We start from the raw sequence: 20855 nt of genomic DNA, 5'->3' as shown, positions 1-20855 counted from the left end.
ATAGGTCCTGTTGTTTATCTGTAAGGTTTTCAATTTAATCTGTGTAGATGAGAATAGTAAAGAAAAAAATTAGCTTAGCAACTTTTTATGCTTTATAAAAATAAGAATGAAAAGATGTACGTGTACTATTGCCCACATGTTGAACACACGCACTCATACACACAAACGTGCACATATTCGTGCCTCCTTCAGAACTCACACACGCCCAAGGTGGAATTGGCTTGTGGTTGTCCATTCTCCAAATGAGTGAGGGCTTCCTTTGACCCTGTGAGACCTATTAAAAGAATGGAAAACTCAGTGATCCTTGTGGAAGGGGGGCCTTGTGTGAGGACCCTAGGGCGTATCAGAAGCCAACATGTGTCGTTGATTCTCGGGATAGGGACTGTTGCCAGGGGGTGTTGGTGTGGAAAGGGCTGTCCAGACTTTGGTGGCCTCCGAATGTGGTTCAGGCTGCCTTAGCTGCTGTTCAGACAGGAATGCAGTGAAACTGAGCAGAATGCCTTTGTGGGCTGGGAGCTATGAATCCTCAATGCTGCCTTACCCCTCACCCCCACATCCACCCAGCGCCACTTCCTCTCTGCTTTACCTTCTAAATATCCCTCCCTTCCACCCCCTTCTCTCCACCTCCTCTGCTCCCATCCTGGTCTAAACCACCATCATCCTTTGCCTGCCTAAATGATGAAACAGCCTCCCTGCACCCTCCCTGGCTCCCCTCCAATCACTTTCCTGCAGAGTAGTCAGAGTACTTGCTTCCAACTTCAAAGCTGCTCAAACAGTTCCTTGTGCAGAACCCATGCACAGTTTCTACCAGCACTAAATGCCAAGACCAAAAGCCTTAACTCATCTCATAAGAATGAGTAGCCTGCCCCCTCTGTCCTCTCCATTCTTATTCTGCTCTCTCTCTCTCTTTCTCTCTTTCTTCCTCCCATTCATCTGCAGTCCAACAACACTGGTCTTTTTGTTTTTTCTTTTTTTTTAAGTTCTTCAAATGTGCCACACTCTTCCCCACCACAGGGCCTCTGCACAGCCATTCCCCCTGACTTTCATGGTGAACACCTACATATCCTTCAGAACTCAGCTAGAATGGAAAGCTTCCTCTGGGAAGCTGTTCTCATCCCCTGCTAGTCTGGGTTAAGTCCTTTGGGTGGCAGAAGGTATTTTCCAAAAATGGTCATGGCAATATTTCCTATCCCCCATGCTATTCCAGAACCTGGCCACTCACCATGTTCTGGAGTCTGTTGGCCCTCCTCTTGAATTTGGGAGGGACTTTTGATTCTGTGTGGCTTGCAAAGGTAGATCAGAAAAGGCTATAAGTCTTCCACCCAGCTCACTTACTCCTCTCAGGATGATTGGTTTTGGAACCTAGCTGCCATATTGTGAGGAAGCTCAGGCTGCATGAAGAGGCCACATGTAGGCAATCCTGGCAACAGCCCCAGCACTGGTCTCAACCTACAGCCAGAAGCAACTGACAGACATGTGAGTGAGTAAACCTTCAGAGGATTCCAGTCTTAGCCTTGCAGCCACCCAGCTGACATTGAGGGGCTAAGGATGAGCTATTCCTGCCAAGCCTGCCCAAATTGTAGATTGGAGAGAAAAATAAATGTTCTTATCATTGTAAATCTCTAAATCTTGAGATGGTTTGTAACACAGCCATAGTAACTGGAACATAGTAACTATTACACTTGTACCTTCTCTTTGAAGGTATCTGTTACAGTTGAAAGTATCTGTTACAGTTGAAACCTTACGTCTGTGTTTGTGATTATTTGATTCCTATCATTCTTGAAAGACTGATGACTCTGTGAGGGTAAAAGCCTTGTCAGTTTTGTTCACCATACTACTCCTGACCCCTGGCAAATGATGCACTCATTGCCAATGGGCAGCCAACTCAGCTTTCCTGCACCTCTTCACATATAAAAAGAGATACCAAATAAAGATGATGTGCAAGAGACTGTGGATGGCAGAGGAGAGGTTGGGTAGCTTCTTGAAAGAGAGGACATTTGGGTTGTAGTTTGCAGGATGTACGGGGCCAGGAAGCAGCCAAGCTAGGCAGAATTGACAGGAGGTTCTGCACAGAGAGAGGGCAGCTTGCTTGGGTGGAAAATTCTGCAGGAACAGGTTCCTAAGGGCCAGGTTTTTATTACCTTCAATGCTGCATGTAGGTGCTTAGATTTCATTCACAAGAAATAGGAAGATCTTGGAGATTTGGAAGCAGCTGTGGAATGATCTCAATTCTTGATAGCACTGGGACTGGAAAAACTGGTTAAGAGACTCCCGAACTGTGGGGAAGTGATGGGATCAGGACTATAGAAGCGAAGATAACAGGATCAGGACTAAGTCAAGGGCAATTTAGCAAAAGTTCACCCTAGGGTCCTGTATTAGGGTGCTGTGTGCCCATATCCCGTTGTTACATCAACCCTATAAAGCAGGGGTCCAGAACACTTTTTTAGTGAATATATCAGGCGTGTAGATCTTAGCATCTGTCGCAGCTATTCACCCTGCTGTTGTAGCGCCAAGATAGCCAGAAATGACCGGTAAACGAGTGGGCGTGCCTGTGTTCCAACAAAACTTTATTTTACAGACACCGAAATTTGAATTTCATAGAATTTTCACGTGTCACGGGATAGTCTTCTCCGATTTTTTCCAACTTTTAAAATTGTAAAAGCCATTCTGAGCTTGCCTGTGGGGCCGGACAAAAGCAGGCAGCAGCTCTTGGTTTGCCCACACGTGGTATATAAAGCGTTTTAGTAGCATTTCAGTTTTAAGAGTAAGATCCTCCAGGGAACCTTCAAGAAGCCCCGCCTTCCCTGGCGTCACCAGGCCTCACCCCCAGGGCGGGGCCAGCGCATGCGCGGCCGGGCCTCGGGCGGGGGCGGGGCGGGCCGCGGCTCCGACTTCCAACATGGCGCACGCTGGCGGCGGCGGTGGCGGCCCCGCGGGCCGGGGGCTGAGCGGCGCCCGCTGGGGTCGCTCGGGCTCTGCGGGCCACGAGAAGCTGCCGGTGCACGTAAGTGGTGGGCCAGCCCTCCCTGGGAGACCCCCGTCGTCCAGCCCCCGCAGGCCGACGCCCCCCACCGGGCCCCGCCCGGACTTCGGCCTCCCCTTCGCGCGGCCCCGGACCCCCGACTCCTCACCTCCGCCCCTCGGATGCCCGGCCCGTGCGCCTCCCGCCAGGGACCGCCGCTCCCGTCCCCTCCTCCGCCGACCGCGGCCCACCTGGACCCTCCCCCCTCCCCTCAGGTGGAGGACGCCCTCACCTACCTGGACCAGGTGAAGATCCGCTTCGGCAGCGACCCTGCCACTTACAATGGTTTCCTGGAGATCATGAAGGAGTTCAAAAGCCAGAGGTACCAGCGGGGCCCCTACCCATCCCGGGGGGCCACCCTGGGCCTCAGTCTGCCTGAGCGGGGTGGGAGCCCCCAACCCCGGCTGCCCCTCAACAGGGTGACCCCTTGTGCAGGTTGTCGAACTTCTGGGAGCCTCAGTTCCGTCTTCCAAAAAACGAGACGGAAAGGTACCCCCTTGTGGAGCTGTTGCGGGGATTCCTGGAACGAGGGCAGTGATGGGGTGCGGCGAGTGAGGCAGTCGAGCAAGCACAGAGTCGGATCCTGTCTTTACTCAAAATGTTGATTTTTTAAAAGAATTTTGTTCGTTGGGGATTTTTTAAAATTATTTTAGATTTTTTTTTCAAGCACTGCATGAAAATGTTATTTATCTTGATTGTCGAATGTTTTCGCACTCTCTTAAATCTTATCCCCAAGGTGAGTGCCTCACTTGCCTCACCCCAGTGCCAGGCCTGCTTGGAAATAACGCGCATAAAATGCTTAGTAAGGAACCTGGTACTTAGAAGGCGTTTAAAACACATTAGCTGTATTCATAGGCACAGAATCAGGAGGGTTAGAGATAGACGGGGGACCTCCGGATGGATAGTGAGCTTGTTTGACAGGGGCTCGCTGACGCTTAGAGTGGGCCAGGGGTTTGCCCAGATTCACCTTAGGAGCAGGGACGGGACCAGAACTCGGTCCTTCTGACTTAGAGTCTCAAGTGTCACATCCCCACTGTGCTGCTTCCCCCTCTGAGGAAATATGGCAGGGCCCGCCTGCTTTCCTTCCACAAGCATGATGCTAAGACCTTGGCCCTGACTGCAGCCCTAAGGGAGGCCCTATCTCTCCCCTCAGATTCTTAGCAGCTTTCATACTTGCCGGGCCTTTGACATTTATACATTATAGTCACTTGCTGGGAACAGCTCCTGTGTCATAGTCTCCCTAATTCATATGAAATGAATCTGTCTCCCATTTAGAGGGCTTTAACCTTCTGTTACTTCTTGGAGCCCAGGACTTGCAGCTGGCTGTCCTGACATTTTCAGAACCTAGCACATGTGCTTGCAGTGTTTCGGGAGCCGTGCTGTGTACATATTCTGTGGGTTTTGCCAGGAAGGCACAGGGAGCCCAGGCCCGGTTGCCTTGGCAGTGGATCACTGTGGGCAGAATCACGCCAGTCAGATTTGAGGGTGCTTCATTGTCTGTTGAGGAGCTCATACCATGGCACGGGTAAGGGAGGAGTCGATTCTGCCTTCAGTTTGCTTCCCGAGACGCTTCTGCCCACTCTCATTCTTCGTTCCAGCATCGATACGCCTGGAGTCATCCGACGAGTGTCACAGCTCTTCCACGAACACCCTGACCTGATTGTTGGATTCAACGCTTTCCTTCCTCTCGGGTACAGAATAGACATTCCCAAGAACGGCAAGTTAAACATACAGTCGCCTCTGTCGAGCCAGGTATGCCGCTGCAGTGGTTTGAGTGATCTGGCCTTAGCACAGCCCACCGTGGTACTCAGGTACTCAGGCCGGACAGCGTAGCTCATGTATTTCACTGCTGGAAAGCTGGTGAAGAGCCAATCTTTTTCTTAAAATGCTTCTAGCAGAAATCAAAATAGATTGAAACACCTACATAGGCAGCCTCTGCATCCCAAATTGATCCGTTTGGCGGATTTAAATCAAGAGCGGATGTGTCTATGTGTGTCAGGGAGTCATTCTCCTGACACAGTTGTACGTCCAGTCAAAATAATCGCATCCACAGTCACGGAGGTCTTGGTTTGAGGCTCTCCCCCTGAGCGCACTAGGCAGGCCACACTTATACTTGGGCCTGTGGTCCTTCTGATCACCCTCAGTGCCACCCACAAAATAAAGCGGTGGAGATGCATGTGTGACTAGCCACGTTTATTGTTGCTGTGCTTCACTCACCTGCCAGCAGGATCGTTGACTGAGCTCAGGCTTGTGGCTTTGGTCCCTTCTTTCTTGAGTGACAGGTTGCTGCCTCTTCTATCTATGCACTCCCTTCTTGTGTTTGCTCACCAGATCCCCTGAGAAAAAAAAAGCCTGTTTGAGCTTTACTTTTATAAGATAATGGTTGTCTTTTTCTCTCCTCGGCCCTGTTGCCATTTAGGGCAAAACCCTTTGCTACGGGGGTGCTGTCCAGGGCATTGTGGGGTGTTCAGCCGCATCCCTGGCCTCCACCCACTAGGCCCTCACCCAGTCAAGACAGCCAAAAATGTCTCTAGACATAGCCAAGTGTCTCCTGGGAGCAAAAATCACAGCATTGAGAAGTGCTGGTGTTAAGTGAACCAGCTCTTTCAACCTCCTCCATCTCTGCCCCAGGGGTTTTTGCAGGGAAGGCAAAAATCTACTCTGGATGCATTTTGTAGGTTTCTCCTCTGATGATAAAGGAGATTGCAGTTTCCTATCAATTAGGGAGTCAGGATTTGAAAAGAGAGCAGTGAGAGGCAATGTGGCAGTGGCTGGTCCCTCTCCGAGGGGGGCTGGCACATAAATTCTGCCTTTTCTCTACACAAGGCAACCTCCACCATCAGCACATTGTCTCATTAAAGCCGAGGAGTGCATCTCAGTTTTAAAAAGGAACTTGGAAGCCTTCGGCCACTGAATTCCAAAAGCTTCCATTTCATGTTTGCAAATGGAGCCACGGGATCCAGAGGTAGCGCTCCTTCCTCCAGATGATAAAAGTCTTAGCGGAGATTAATCTTCAGAACAGTCATGGCTAGGGGAGAAAAGCAAGCTCGTTTGCAGGAGTGTGTGCAGGAGCACTTTGCTGAATCTGAAGCGCTGCGTAAACACTGAGTGTCATTGCCATCACTCGTTAAGAAAGAGCCGGAGTCCAAGACCTAAATTGCACTCCACGTGTGGAATTCGCCTTCTCAAGTCCTGTCGGAGTAACTGCTCTTGGGGCTGGATCTCCACATGAGCCTCACCTTCCCTTAAGTAGCCACAAGGCCCCTGCTGCTCCACACACAGCTTCGAGGACTACTGGAGAGATAAGGAGACCGGACCAGTCTTGTCTGCCCCTAGGCGGATTTCGTGACCGCAGGTCTATCAACTTGAAGACGGGCTTGATGAGAACTTTCCCTTGATAGCTGCCTACCAGGGCTTTATGGTCTTGCTGCAGCCTGGAAACAGCCATATGTAGGGCCCCTTCCTCAGGGGGAGAGGTACGTGCCCTTCGTTCCCTCGGGACACGTGCCGCCCACGTGGTTTCAGTCACATCCACGGACCTGCCATGTTTCCAGCCCTGCTTCACACCAGGCGCAAACGCAATGTCCTCTCAGCTTCCTAGAGTCCTTTTCGAATCCACGGTAGCCTGAGAACTCATAGGGCTCCCTACTCACCAGTGCCCTGGTGATTTTTTTTTTTTAATTGGTTTTTCTAGCTTCACTATTTTGAAGTATAGCTCCGTGTGTGTGTGTGTGTTTTCCATTTTTCATCTCGTCATGTATCCTGTCAACTATAGACAAGGAGGGAATAGTTCTTAGATGCTGAGGAAGATGAATAAGTCTTAGCCTGTGGGGAGCCTTCTGCGCAGGGTTTCTCAGCCTTGGCACCGTTGCCACTGGGGCCAGATCCTTCTTCCCTGTGGGGGCCATTCTGTGCTCTGTGGGGTGTTGAGCAGCATCCCCGGCCTCCAGCCACCTGATAGCAGTAACGCCCCCTCCCCCAGTATGACAACCTGAAATGTCTCTACGCATTGCCACGTGTCCCCTGGGGGGCAGAATCGCCCCAGTTGAGAACACTAAGGGGAAGATAGACATGTGCCATGACGTGGGAAGTGTGACCAGAGAGGGGCCGGGGACCATGGCAGGAAGAACGTCCCCTTGCTGCAGCTGCAGCCTCCTGAATCAACATCTTTTTGGATCTGGTTGGCCTTAGTTGTAATGTCACCTCCTCAGAGAGCCCTCCACTCCCATCCCCAAGTCATTTTCACAGCACCCCGTTTTTGGTTTTTTTGTTTTGTTTTTTATTTATTTATTTATGGCTGTGTTGGGTCTTCGTTTCTGTGCGAGGGCTTTCTCTAGTTGCGGCAAGTGGGGGCCACTCTTCATCGCGGTGCGCGGGCCTCTCATTATCGCGGCCTCTCTTGTTGCGGAGCACAGGCTCCAGACGTGCAGGCTCAGTAATTGTGGCTCACGGGCCTAGTTGCTCCGCGGCATGTGGGATCTTCCCAGACCAGGGCTCGAACCCGTGTCCCCTGCATTGGCAGGCAGATTCTCAATCACTGCGCCACCAGGGAAGCCCAGCACCCCGTTTTATATACTTCAAAGTAACATAGCAAAGCTAAGAAATAAAAAATCCACTGTTTCTTGTTGGTTTGCCTTCCCTGGCAGACTGAGTCCTCCACATTAGACAGGAGGACTACATCTGTCTTGTTCACGACTGTCCCCCTTCTGGGACATCAGAGGGACGAGACACTGGATGTCGGTGGGAAAGTGATGAATCTTGGCTGCTGGGTCTTGTTCAGGATGGACCCTGCCTCTCGGGGCCGGCCCTCTTGTGCTTGGCTGGGACGATGGCTGCTTGGATGATAAGTAAAGAGATAAACCTTGAGGTGCAGCTTGTAATTTAGTGACCCCTTTGCATTCAAAGGGAAGCCGGCCGTCTTCCCTCTGGGAAGGGTCATTCGAAGTTCAGTCAGTTCCTCGAGGTTGCCTCTCGTGTTTGTCTTAGTCACCCATGGAGCAGGTGTAGGCCACCTCCTCTGTGCCAGGCGCTGAGGTTTGTTCAGAGTCCTGGCTCTCAGGGCGCCTGCATGGTTGAGGTGGGGACTCAGGTGAGACACATACGGACAGATGTGAAATACAGGAGGGAGTTCAGTGCTGCAGGTGACAGACAGCAGGGGCCAGGCCTGGGGAGGTGCCGTGGGCAGAGGCTGAGTGAGGGGAGCAGGAGCCATGGCTGTGTCCCCCTGGGGAGTCTTCCTGGTGGGGACATAGAGGCCTGAGGTGGGAACGAGTGGGTGTGCCTGAGAAACAGCCAGGAAGCTGGTGGGGTCAGAACCCGAAGCAGAGAGTGTAGGAGAGGGAGCCAAGAGCGTGGGAAGCCAGGGGAGAGTTCTGGAAAGGCTGCTCTGGCTGCTGTGCCAGAAGTGGACTGAGGGGGCAAGAGCGGATCTGGGAGGCTAGGGAGGGGCGTGGGAACCAGTTGGGGTGGAGGGTGGTGTGGGCCAGGGGTGGGTGTCAGTGAAAGCGAGAAAAATCAGTGAGATCACCAGGGGTGATTCCGGGATGCCTGAGTCTCTGGGTGAAGGCAGCACCTGCTGGGATGACCAGTGGGGGTGGGCCGGGGGGCTGTTCTGTGTTTGGAAACTCCATCGGAGGCATCTCTTAACTATCCAGGTGGGGCTGTATGTGGACACTCAGATGGACAAGTCGGCCATGTAGGGCGCTTATCAGTGTCTAGGAGGCGTTTCTAACTGTGCCTGGTTGAGGCCACCCACAGCAGGCAGAGAAGACAAAAGCCTGGATTGTTCTAGAACGTTTAGACCAAGGGTTGGCAAACTGTGGCCCAGGGAACAAAGCCAGCTTATTTTTGTATGGCTGGTCATTTTTACATCTTTCAGATTACTTAAAAATTTTTTTTAAATTGTGGTGAAATGTACGTAACATAAAATTCATCATTATGACCATTTTAAAGTATCCAATTCAGTGGCTTTTAGTGTAGTCACAATGCCATGCAACCACCACTACTAATCCCAGAACGCTTCTATGACCCCAAAAAGAAACGGTACTTCCCAATTCTGCCCCTACCCAGCCAGCCTCTGGCAACCACTAATCCATTTTCTGTCTCTGTAGAGTTTCCTGTTCAGGATACTTAATATAAATGGAATCATATACTATATGTCCTTTTGTGCCTGGACTTCCTTCTCTCAGCGTGTTTTCGAGGTTCATCCATGTTATACCAGAGCATCATTCCTTTTTAAGGCTATATAATATTCCACCACAGGTATGGACTGCACTTTGGTCATCCGTTCATCAGTTGATGGCCAGACACGTAGGTTTTTTCCACCTTCTGGCGATTGTGAACACTGCTGCTATGAACATGCATGTACAAGGATTTGTTTGAACACCTGTCTTTGGTTCTGTTTGTGGATACCTAGGGGTGGAATTGCTCAGTCACCTGGTGACCATGTTTAACTTACTAAAGAATCGCCAGACTGTTTGCCACAGCAATTGCACCATTACTGTCTGGCCTTTTGCCGAGCCCTGGTCTCCAGGGGTGCTTCTCCCATCTTGTCACGGTGACTCACTCCAGGGAATTGGAAGAGGCACGTGGTGCTTGAAAATGCCCCCTCGCAGTGGTGGGGAGGGAGCTCCCCACAGCCTCCTCTGAAGCAGATCTCGGCTCTGAGGCTGCTCAAGGGCTGCTCCCTTCCCCCCTGCCCCTGTCCAACTCCTTCCAGCTCCTTCTGCCACCAAGCCTGTGTACCATGACGGAACATGAGCGCAGACTTCTGTGAGCTTAAGCAAAGGTAATCAGGAACAGCGTCCCCAAAGTGTCAGAGAACAAATTCTAGTGCCGGGGAGAAACGGTGCTTAGAGTTGTGACTGCTCTGGATCGCTTGTGTCTGTTTTCCTCGGCTCAGGCTTCCTAGAGTTGCCTCTACACCCGCTGTCATGGGCTGAATTGTGCCCCCACCCCACCCCCAAATTCATATCTTGAAGTTCTAACCCTCAGTATCTCAGAATGGGACTGTGTTTGGAGATGGGGCCTTTACAGAGATAATTTAGGCAAGATGAGGCCATTAGGATGGACCTCAATCCAGTCTGACTGGTGTGCTTATAAGCAGAGGAAATTAGGACACAAGGAGAGACCCCAGGGATATGTGTGCACAGAGGAACGACCCTGTGAGGACACAGCGAGAAGACACCCATCTACCAGCCAAGAGGCCTCAGGAGATACCAACCCCGCTGGCACCTTGATCTTGGACTTCCAGCCTCCAGAACTTCAAGGAAATAAACGTCTGTTGCTGAAGCTGCCCAGTCTGTGGTGTTTGTTGTGGCAGCCCCAGCGCACTAGTAGACCCGCTCAGGTGACGGCGGGTGTGCCTGGCGGAGGTGTCTGTTGTGATGACAGTTATGCAGCGGTGGGCAGCAGTGTGCCCGGCGTCCCCTGGAGTCTAGGGTCAGCTGTGGGTGCCACAGGCAGTGCCAGGCGCCACAGGGGATTTTTTCCTTCATCGGTCCATCTGATCATCCCCAACAGTGGATGAAGCCCACTCTGTTCCAAGCACTGTTCCAGGCACTGAGGATATAGCATTGACCAAAATAGAATTCCTGCCCTCCTGGAGTTTGCCTTCTGATCAGGGCTGGAGAGACAATAAAATAAGTAAAATATGTTTCCTGTAGGAAGGTGATATGTGCTGTGGAGAAAAATAGAGCAAGAAAGGGGCTCAGGGTGCTGGGAGATGAGTCATTTTATTTTGGTGCAGGATGGTTCTGGAAGACTCGCTGAAAGGTGGTGTGTTAGCAAAGACCTAAAGCTGAACCAGAAGGATCCCAGCCTGCCCGAGACCCAGTCGGGGACCTGCAGGATGCCGAGGGTCGCTCCCGACAGCCCAGCCGTGGTCAGTGGCAGAGGGAGGCCGTCCTCCGGACCACACACAAAATTCCAGTTTAGAAGCATAAACATCACCTCCTTCAGGGGGTGGTCCTGTCCCACTGTGAATTAGGGTTCTGACTTCCCAGGAGAGAGATGTGTGTCTGTTTTTTATTTTTATTTGTACTGACAGAAAAGCACGTCAATGGAGAGCATGCTTAATGACTGCTCAGGGCCCATCTCTCTTCTCTCAAGTGACTTGCCCCAGGCCTAGCACCAAAAGTCCCACAGCCCTGGGCAACCTGGACAGTGGGCCCCCCTCACCTGCAGGGTCCCAGTCTCACACCTGCTGACAGCAGGTGCTTTCACACCTGAAAACAGTCTTGCTGAAATGGGCTGGCCAGAGGTGTGGGAAGACTTTACTCTGCTCCACAAAGGATTAAACAATCCACTCTTTGTAAATCTCTCCCGAATGCTAATTTCTCAAAGTGTATAGAGTGTGCCTCTCAGGTTCATGTTCTTTGAATCTGTTGGAAGGATCAGGCAGAGGTGAGTTCGTGAGACTCTTCCCAGGAACGCTCAGGCACTCAGAATGCCAAGGTGAGGTTTCTCTCTGTCTGGGCACCCCCTCCCTGCTTCTCTCTCTCCAGGCCCCCAGAAGTAACCTTTTTCTGCGTCGACGTAAAAAACTTGGCTCTGTGCTAAGTTTTGCCTGTTCTTGCACACAGTGGCTCAGTCTGGCGTTTCTCACAATCTGTTCCCAGTGTCGGGCCCAACAATAACTCACTGTCGTACTGTTGTCAGGAGAATTCGCACAACCACAGCGACTGTGCAGAGAACGTCAAGCAGCAGATGCTGTATAAGGAGGACAAACCCCAGGTGCCCTTGGAGTCAGATTCCGTGGAATTCAACAACGCCATCAGCTACGTGAACAAGATTAAGACCCGCTTTCTAGATCACCCAGAAATCTACAGGTCATTCCTGGAGATACTGCACACTTACCAGGTAAGCCGTAGGTCACGCTTCTTTGTGGGTGTTTGTGGCAACATCCAATATCAGGTGCATTGGAAACATTCAGATTTTCTAATCTGAATTCATGAAATCCTGGAAAATTCAGATTATTTCTTTTTTTTTAGCATTAATTTTTTTTTTTTTTTTTACCGTGGTAAAATATATATAAATACAAAACTTAACCAACTTTAAGTGTACCGTTCAGTGGCATGAAGTACATTCACATTGTTGCACAGCCATCACCATCATCCATCTCCAGAACCTTTTCATCTTCCCAACCTGAAACTCTGTCCCCATGACACACTAACTGCCCCTTCCTCATTTCCCCCAGCTCCTGGCGCCCACCCTTCTTTCAGTACTTTCTGTCTCTATGAATCTGACTCCGATAGGGATCTCCTAGGAGTGGAATTGTACAGTATTTGTCCTCCTTGCCTGGCTTGTTTCACTTAGTGTAATGCCCTCAAGGTCCATCTGTACCGTAGCATGTGTCAGAATGGCCTTCTTTTTAAGGCTGAGTAATATTCCATTGTATGGCTACACCTTATTTTCTTTATCCATTCATCCATCAGCAGACACTTGGGTTGCTCCCACATTCTGGCTATTGTGAATAACGCTGCTGTGAACATGGGTGTACCTGTTGGAGTTCTATTTAGGTTTGATTTTGATTTGCCCCTTGAGGCACCTCTGCACCCTCAATAGGAAACACGCATTAGAGGATTAAAGAAGAACCCAAGAAGATAGTTTTCTTCTTATAAGATGGCTTAGTTATTGTTTAGACAATAGAACTACCCTTTATTTATGCTGATTACAACGGGGCTTTGTGCCAGGTGCTGGGTCGACAGGGATGAATAGTTGCTGTTGCTTGGGAGTTCAGTTTAGAGGTGGAGGAAACTTGGAAACAATTAGGGTAGATGAGAAGGATTGTGTGTAGGAGAGGTGTGTCAGGGTTGAGGGCTGCTGAGCCCAGAGCGGGTTACGGAGAGGATGCTCAGGTTGAATCTTGGCAAATCAGTCAGAACCATCAGGCGAAAGGTGGACTCTCGGTGCTGGGAATGGCCTGTGCAAAGGCCCAGGGGCCAGAACAGGCAGCTGGCTTCAGGGGACTTAGCAGGAAGTGCAGGCAGGCGGGTGGCAAGGGACATCGGTGTCATGCAAGGAGTTCGGACGTCATCCTCACCCAGGCATGGAGTTTCTGATGCCTTTTATTTTTCTGAGCAGCAGAACCCACTTTTAAAAATGAAATCTTCTGCACAACCTTGATAACTGAAATAAGAACATGGGATTCTTTTTAGCATAAATGTTTAGGATCAGATTGATAGCATTTGCTCCCTGTAAACCCACTGGAACTGTTTCAATACTCTTAACATTCGTGGGCAGTGGTGCCAGTGACATGCTTGGTCCTGTCAGCTTCACGTCCAGTGTCTGCACGGTCCTTGTATGGCATTGAGAACTTCCTGCTTCTCACAGATAAGTGGTTGCAAGTGGCAGCTGTGAACATCAGTCTGTGGTGAGGGGTGATGTTGTGATCATGGGGGTTTATGGGCTCTTCACAGATTCCGTGGGGTCACCACATCTCAGGGGCTGGAAGGATCGTTAGAGGGAAGGCCGGCAGGTATCTGTTGTGTTGATGGGAATCGGGGGGGTGGGGGGGGATGGGATGGGTTTGTTGGCGTGTAGAGAAGTTAAACTGACTTACCCAAGGTCCTAGCGAAGGGCCACAGGTTGATTTGGAGAAAACGTGAGGAAGGAAGTACGGCTCAGTATTCCCCAGCCAGAGCCACGGGGAGTTGGTTGGAAAAGCAAGCTGCCGGGGCCTCCCCTCAGAGTTGCTGCCCCAGGTCCTGCCCAGCATCTGCTTTTTGAACAAGCCCCCTGGCGACTCTCAGGTTGTCTATTTCTTCAAAAGGAGCTGGAAATCTGAATTTCTGTGTGAGTTCTTCCTGATTTTCGAACATTGTTGCAGATTTTTAAAAGACACTGTGAGGCCAAAGCAGCAGCTCTAGGGCCACACGTTACTGTTTTTTATCTCTGTTGGGCCTCAAGTCAGACCTTAGCTGTGCCCCCTGCCCCCTCAGAGCCCTTTCCCTCACCTCCCTGGACCTTGGGGTTCTAACCCATAAAATGGCTATAGCGCTGGTGGTGCTGATCCTGGTTAAATGTGGTTCACCGAGGTCACTGACGCAAGCACAGTGCTTGCCTCAGGTCAGCCATGGGCAGCTGTTTCCTTTACACGACTTCGAACATATGTCGTGTGCCTGGATGAGCACAGCCAGTTCTGCCCTGACGTCCCCCAAAAGGACCGTGCTTTGCAAAGAAATGCTCACCAACCACAGGTCTTATGGGAAAACGGGGTCAGGGCATGAGACTCAAAAACTGTGTCAGCAACACATTAAAAAAAGATAGGCATCTACTAGAAACCGGTAGCGCTGTTGTACGCGCATTAAATGGCTAAGCATGATGTGAATATTGCAGCACATCCGGCACTTGACCTTGGAAAAGACCTGAGTGTCATGTGTAGACGTGGTTGTGGAAAGGTTGCAGCCTGCGGGTCACTGTGAGGTACCAGGAGGAGGTTTCCTAAAATGGGACGGGTTGTCCCCCCCTGGTTGTCACCCCAGAGGGGGGTCAGGCAGAGTGGTTCCTAGCAGCTGAGGGAGCGATGTTGGGGGCGTGTGTATGTCGGGGGTCGTGTATTACCAGGTGGCTTGGCTCAGCCGGGTGCACTTTTCCACATTCACCCCGTGTTGCTCCTGGACAAAATCCTGCCTCAGCAAATGCAGAATCCATACCACGCTCAAATCATTCCCTAGTCCGTGTCCCAAATGGATTTGTGTTCAAAACAGGTGTTAGAGCAAAACTGACTCTCTCTGCAGGAAAATTCCCATGAGGTGCGTCCCTAGGTCAGAGGGTGTGCGCTCAGCACATGATCATAGATGGCGCCAGGCTTCCCTCTGCTGGTGGCACCGATCTTCCTTTCCGCCTTGTAATGAGAGCGCCCAGGTCCCCACACCCTCATCAGAAATCACCAGTCCTTATGCAATCTGATGAGCGAAAATGCTGCGACGCTGTTTTAACTTGTATTTCTCCAAACATCACTCAGTCTGATCACTGTTTCATCTGTATAGGGATGATTTGTATTTATTCTCTGAACTGAATGGTCTTTGCCTGTTTTTTTCTTCGGCCTTCAAGTGTCCCGGTAGCTTTGGTCAGGAGAGGGTGGAGGCAGTTTTCTCTCCCTGCAAACGGATGCTCCGTGTGCCAGGATTGGAAAGTAGCTTTCCTCAGGGTACACAGGCCCGAGAGGGGAGGGCGCGCAAAGGGCTCCCCATTCCTTGTCTCTTCCCCCTTTGCGGCTGTGGAGGGGGGATGTCGAAGCCCTGCTGCTGTGCGCTCTGGGAGGGCCCGACACCAGCGCCTCGTGCTCTGTCGCGTTCCTGGGTGTAAAGTTGACAGGGACTGACTTCTGATGGCCGACTCGAGTTGTGTTCGCTGCTTCCTGCCCTGCCGACCTGGGTCCCGTCTGGTCCTCATCTTGTTGCTTTAAGCTCCAGGTCAAGCCGTCTTCCTTCCAGAGTCTTAGTGACTCTGGGGGAACAGGTCCTTTGAGCTCTAAGTCCCTTCCCTTCCTTCTTCACCCTCTGCCCCTTCCAGACCCAGAGCTAGCTCCTCGGTCCCCTGCCCAGCAGAATGAGTCCCCTTGACCTTGGGAGGACCGTGGGTTCGCCACTGACCTTGCACTTCCCCAGCCTCTGCTCGAGGGTGCTTGAGGGCTGGGGTCAGGTCCTTCCATGACCGTCCGCTCCCACATCCCCTCCGCACTCCCAGCACAGGCCCCATCCGTGGCCGGGGTTCAGGCCGCGTTGTGCAGCAGGGTCAAGACTCAAGGCTGTTCTCCAGAGCAGGGGGTGGAGGGGGGGAGTGGTTGGGGGAAGGGGGTGGGGAGTGGTTAGGGGACACCCGGAGGTGTCAGCAGGGCAGCGGGCTGGGCCCCCTCTCCTGGTGGCAGCCAGGAGTCATGGGCTCTGCCAGCCAGTTCTCTTTCGTGAGTCATCCCTCTGTCTCCTCCACAGTGGGATGCCTGAATGTCACAGCCTAGGGTGCCTCCTGGTTCCTTGGCTAACGACTCGTTTTCCCTTCCCCGAAAATCGGCAGAAGGAGCAGCTGAGCACGAAGGGCCGTCCATTCCGAGGCATGTCTGAAGAGGAGGTGTTCACCGAGGTGGCCAACCTCTTCCGCGGCCAGGAGGACTTGCTCTCCGAGTTTGGACAGTTCCTGCCCGAAGCCAAGCGGTCCCTGGTGAGTACAGAGCACCGATGCCAGTCTGGGGCCACGTTCTCAGCAGCCGGAACCCCCTGCCAGTGCAGCCCCCAGGCCAGGCCAGGTTTATCCACTCCCCAGACACACTGGGTTCCCTCAGAAGCCACAGCCGGCACAGACACCCACGGGCCCCCAGTGCAGGCGCCACCTCCACGGTGAGTGGTGCAGATCCTCAAAAGGGCTTCTCTGGGCAGGCAGCAGCAAGGTGGTGAGGGCTGGTTTGGGAGGCAGAGCGCCCTCCCATGGAGACCTGCCTGTAACCAGGTCCTTGTGGGGAGGTGTGGGAGGGGTCAGGCTCACTGCCTACCCCCCTGGAGGCACTGGGTGGGCTGAGGCTTGGCAGTGACTCGGGGTGGGAGTGCAGAGAGCTGATAGCGGAGGAGGGGCCTGGGATGGGGAGGTTGGGGGCGCAGACTGCACTGTCAGCCTTTCTCCCTTTGCTGTGGACTGAGGCCTGCTGACCTGCCCTTTCCATTTCCTCTTTTTCTTTTTTTTTTTCCTATGGACTTACGGCTTTTAAAAGAAAAAAAAAAATTGAAGGAAAATTCACGTAACGTAAAAGTCACCATTTTAAAATGTACATTTCAGTAGCATTTAGAATATTTTAAATGTTGTGCAGCCGTCACCCCTCTCTAGTTTCAGAACATTCCCATCACCCCAAAAGGAGACCCGTCCCCGTTAGCAGTCACTCCCCATCCCCCCCTCCCTAGATTCTGGCAACCACCAATCTGCTTTCTGTCTCTATGGATTTACCTGTTCGGACATTTCATATAGATGGAATCATACAACATGTGGCCTTTGGTTGGTGTCTGGCTTCTTTCACTCAGCATCATGATCTTAAGGTTCATTCATGATGTAGCATGTGTCAGAACTTCATCCCTTCTATGGCTAAATAATAATTCCATTGTGTGGATGGGCCACATTTTGTTCATCCATTCACCCATCAGTGGGCACTTGGGTTGTTGCCACCTTTCAGTCATTGTGAATCGTGCTGTGAACACGCGTGTACAAGTTTTTGTTTGAACACCTGCTTTCAGTTATTTTCCGTCTCTGCCTAGGAGTGGAGTTGCTGACTCATGTGGTAACTCTGTTTAACTTTTGAGGAACTGCCAAACTGTTTTCCACGGTAGCTGGTCCCCTATACGTTCTCACTAGCAATATACCAGGGTTTCAGTTTTCCACATCATCACCAATGCTTGAGGTTTTCCTTTTTTAAAAAAACTTATGGCCTTTGTAATTGTTGTGCAGTAGTATCTTATTATGGTTTTGATTTGCATTTCCCTGCTGACTAATGATATTGGGCATTTCATGTGCTCATTGGCCATCTGTTTATCTTCTTTGGAGAAATGTCTGTTTAAGTACTTTGCACCTTTTTTTGTCTCTGTTGCTGGGTTGTAAGAGATCTTTATATGTTCTTGACGTTAGTCCCTTATCAGGTATTTTCCTCTATTCTGTAGGTTGTCTTTTCACTTTCTTGTTAGTGTTGATGCACATCAGTTTTAAATTTTGGTCAAGTCCAGTTACCTATTTTTTCTTTTGTTGCTCATGTTTTCAGTGTCAAATCTCAGAATCCATTGCTAGTTCTGAGGTCATGAAGGTTTACCTAAAGTTTTCTTTTAATACCTGTACAGTGTTAGCTCTTGTATTCAGGTTGGTGATCCATTTTGAGTTAATGTTTGTATATGGTGAGGTAGGGGTCCAGCTTCATTCTTTTACATGTGGCAATCCAGTTTGTTGAGGAAACTGTTCTCTTTCCATTGCATGGTTTTGGCACTCTTGTCAAAAATCAATTGACCGTAGTTTTATGGGTTTATTTCTGGACTCAGTTCTAATCCATTGACCTCCATGTCTGCCCTTAGGCCAGCACCACACTGTCATGATGACTGTAGCTTTGTAGTAAGTTTGAAATCAGGAAGTGTGAGTCTCCAAACTTTGTTTTTTGACAAGATTGTTTTGGCTAGTCAGGGCCCCTTGCGATTCCATATGAATTTAAAGATTGGCTTTTCCACTCCAGCAACAAAGGCCGTTGGGATTTTGAAAATGATTGCATTGAATCTTTCAACTGTTTGGGGTAGTATTGCCATCCTAACAAGATTAATCCACAAATACACAGCATTTTTCCATTTATTTAAGTCTTTAGTTTCTTTCAGCAGTGTTTCAAAGTTTTTTTTTCATTGTGTAAGTCTTGCACCCCTTTGGTTAAATGTATTTCCAAATATTTTGTTCTTTTTGTTGTTGTAAATGGAATTGTTTTCTTAATTTCATTTTTGGGTTATTCATTGCTCATGTATAGAAACACCACTGCTTTTTTGTGTTGATTTTGTATCCTGCAACTTTGCCGTATCCAGTTTATTAGCTTTGATCGTTTTCGTGGGTTCCTTAGGATTTGCTAATGGAGACAGTTTTCTTTCTTGCTTTCCAATTTGGATGCCTTTTACTTCCTTTTCTGGCCTGATTGCTGTGATGGAGCTTCTAGTACCGTGCTGAATAGAAGTGGCGAGAGTCAGCATCCACATCTTGCTCCTGATCTCAGAGGAAAAGCTTTCCACCTTGCACCGTTGAGTGTGATGTGAGCTGTGGGTTTTCCGTAAGCACCCTCGAGTTGAGGAAGCTCCTTCTATTCCTAGGTTGTTGAGTGTTCTCTTTCCTCTTTTTAGTCTTCCTCTTTGCCCTTGATGACAACTTGGGGTGTGAGCACACAAGAGTCCACCCTTCCCACCTTCCTGTGTCACCACCGCCTCTCCCGGGTCTGCTTCTTGAATGAAGATGCAGTGGGGGCACAGGGCTGGGGGGCAGTGGGTCTTGAAGGAAGGGGCTCGGGGGTGATAGCAGTCTGAGTTTGGATGCTGTTCAAGACTCTTAGTCGATTGGGCAGACTTCCGGTGTGCGGGTCGGGGCTTGTCCCCGTGTTCCCGTCTCTGGGACACAGAGCACCATCCCTAAGAGGAGGTCCCACCCAGAAGCACTTCCTGACTCAGAGTCAGAGAAGCTCTGTGCCCATCCTTTGGGCTGAAAACAAGTCCAGGAGCTGTAACCTGTCCTGCCCACCCGCCCGGAGCCTTGGGTGTCCCGGGGGCCTGGACAGAGCCCCGTGAGCACACAGCCTGGGCCACCTCGGGCTCTGGGTGCTGCAGGCAGGCTTGAGCCGGCCGTGTCATCTCCCAGGCCTCGTTGCCTTCTCTCTCACATGGGACTGACCGGCCCTCCTGCTCAGGTGGGGACTGAGCTGTTGTCCTTTAAGTGCTTCTCGCGGGGCCTGGCTCGTGCTCAGTGTTCCGGAAAGAGCAGCTGCGGTTGTGCTGGGAAAGTAGGCCTAGAATCCCGTCTGGTCGTCTCATCCTCTCCTCCCAGGGTCTCCCTCTGCATCTCCAGGACCAGCCAGCTGCCTGGCCTGCTGGAGGCTCTTGGGGACACCGAGGGGGGGGGGGGGGCGGGGCAGGGAGCGGTTGAAGGAAGCCCTTGTCTGGACTCCCCGGGGACAGGGAGCTCACCTCTACACTGGGCCTCTCAGCCCGGCTGCCTCCTCACGGCTCCAGGGCCCCCGAGTCCAGCCTTCTCCTCTGAGTCCATTGTCTGCCCCGCGGATCTCTCTGAACTTCAGAATCCCTACTTGGTTTTTTTCTCCCTGTTCCCAAATAAGTGTCCTTTGCAGTCCTAGCGTCATTCCCGTCTTCCTTCTCTGTTTGCTCCTGCTCATCAAAGACCCCCTAACTGGCTCCGGGGTCCACGTGGCTGAGGAGCAGAGGGCTCTCACCACCTCCTTCCCGCTTCATGCCCTTCTTGTGTTGGCTTAGCCCAAGGTTGTGGGTGCTTGGGCCTCTGTGTCCCTGGGAGCCCAAGCTGCATGCTGTCACCCGCTGTAAAGCCCTGTGCTGCTCCCTTGTACAGTTGGTGGATAGTTTATGGGTCTCATCCTCTCGGATCTTGGCCTCAAATCTCAGCTCTGACCTTGGCGTTGGCAGCTTTTCCCCTGAACCCCATCCCCGCAGAGGTGTGTGCACAGTGGCGTCCCTGGGTGGCCTCCCCAGGGCCATTGCTGTCAGAGCTTCAGGGTCCAGGGGCAGCCCACCCTCACGGCCTCAGGGAAGAAAGGCCTGGCTCTGTCCCCGGCCAGCTTTTGCTGCTGCACAGCTCACGTGAACTCTTTGCAGGCCTTGGTTCCTGAGTTATCATCTTGATGGGTCAGGGTTGGGGTTGAGTAGAGCCTCTTGTCCTCTGAGGGCTGTGGTCGCAGTGCCCCCTGGTGGACACAACTTGGCATTTACCAAGTCCGACACTGACAAAGCCCACCCTAGAAAAATAAGCATTTCTCTCAGAAAAGCACCTGCCCACAGAGTTTCTTTAAATGGCATTTGTTATCAATTCAGCAGTGTTTTTTTTAAGTGTACATTGTGTAATTAGAACTGTCTTGTACATTTTAAAAGATTTAATCAACTTTAAAAATTACTAAAATGCTCATAATTTGTCATATAGAATGATCTTTTCATTAACTTTTAGATTCCTGTTAAAACTGCAGGAAAAAGAAACCAAAGGTGAAATTTGATATTGTCCTAATTAAACTCGACTGCTTCACCTAGATCAGAGCTTAGCAAAGTTTCTCTATAAAGGGCCAGACAGTAAGTATCTTAGGCTTTGCAGACCAGACAGTCTC

At 51.0% G+C, this 20855-nt stretch overlaps 1 protein-coding gene across 2 annotated transcripts in view; it reads left to right on the top strand.

Annotated features, from left to right (window-relative positions):
* The first annotated feature begins 2890 nt into the window (after positions 1 to 2890).
* SIN3B (SIN3 transcription regulator family member B) overlaps positions 2891 to 20855 on the top strand; it is a 37734-nt gene continuing 19769 nt past the window's right edge. For both annotated transcript variants that reach the window (XM_068536782.1, XM_068536781.1), the window contains exons 1-5: positions 2891 to 3004; positions 3238 to 3344; positions 4621 to 4774; positions 11681 to 11881; positions 16040 to 16183. In XM_068536782.1, coding sequence (XP_068392883.1) covers positions 2900 to 3004; positions 3238 to 3344; positions 4621 to 4774; positions 11681 to 11881; positions 16040 to 16183 — 711 coding nt within the window. In that variant the 5' untranslated portion in view covers positions 2891 to 2899. The remainder of the gene's footprint in view (positions 3005 to 3237; positions 3345 to 4620; positions 4775 to 11680; positions 11882 to 16039; positions 16184 to 20855) is intronic.

The sequence above is a fragment of the Eschrichtius robustus genome, chromosome 2 (assembly GCF_028021215.1).
Source record: "Eschrichtius robustus isolate mEscRob2 chromosome 2, mEscRob2.pri, whole genome shotgun sequence".
Lineage (NCBI taxonomy): Eukaryota > Metazoa > Chordata > Mammalia > Artiodactyla > Eschrichtiidae > Eschrichtius > Eschrichtius robustus.
This window is presented reverse-complemented; position numbering and strand designations above follow the sequence as displayed.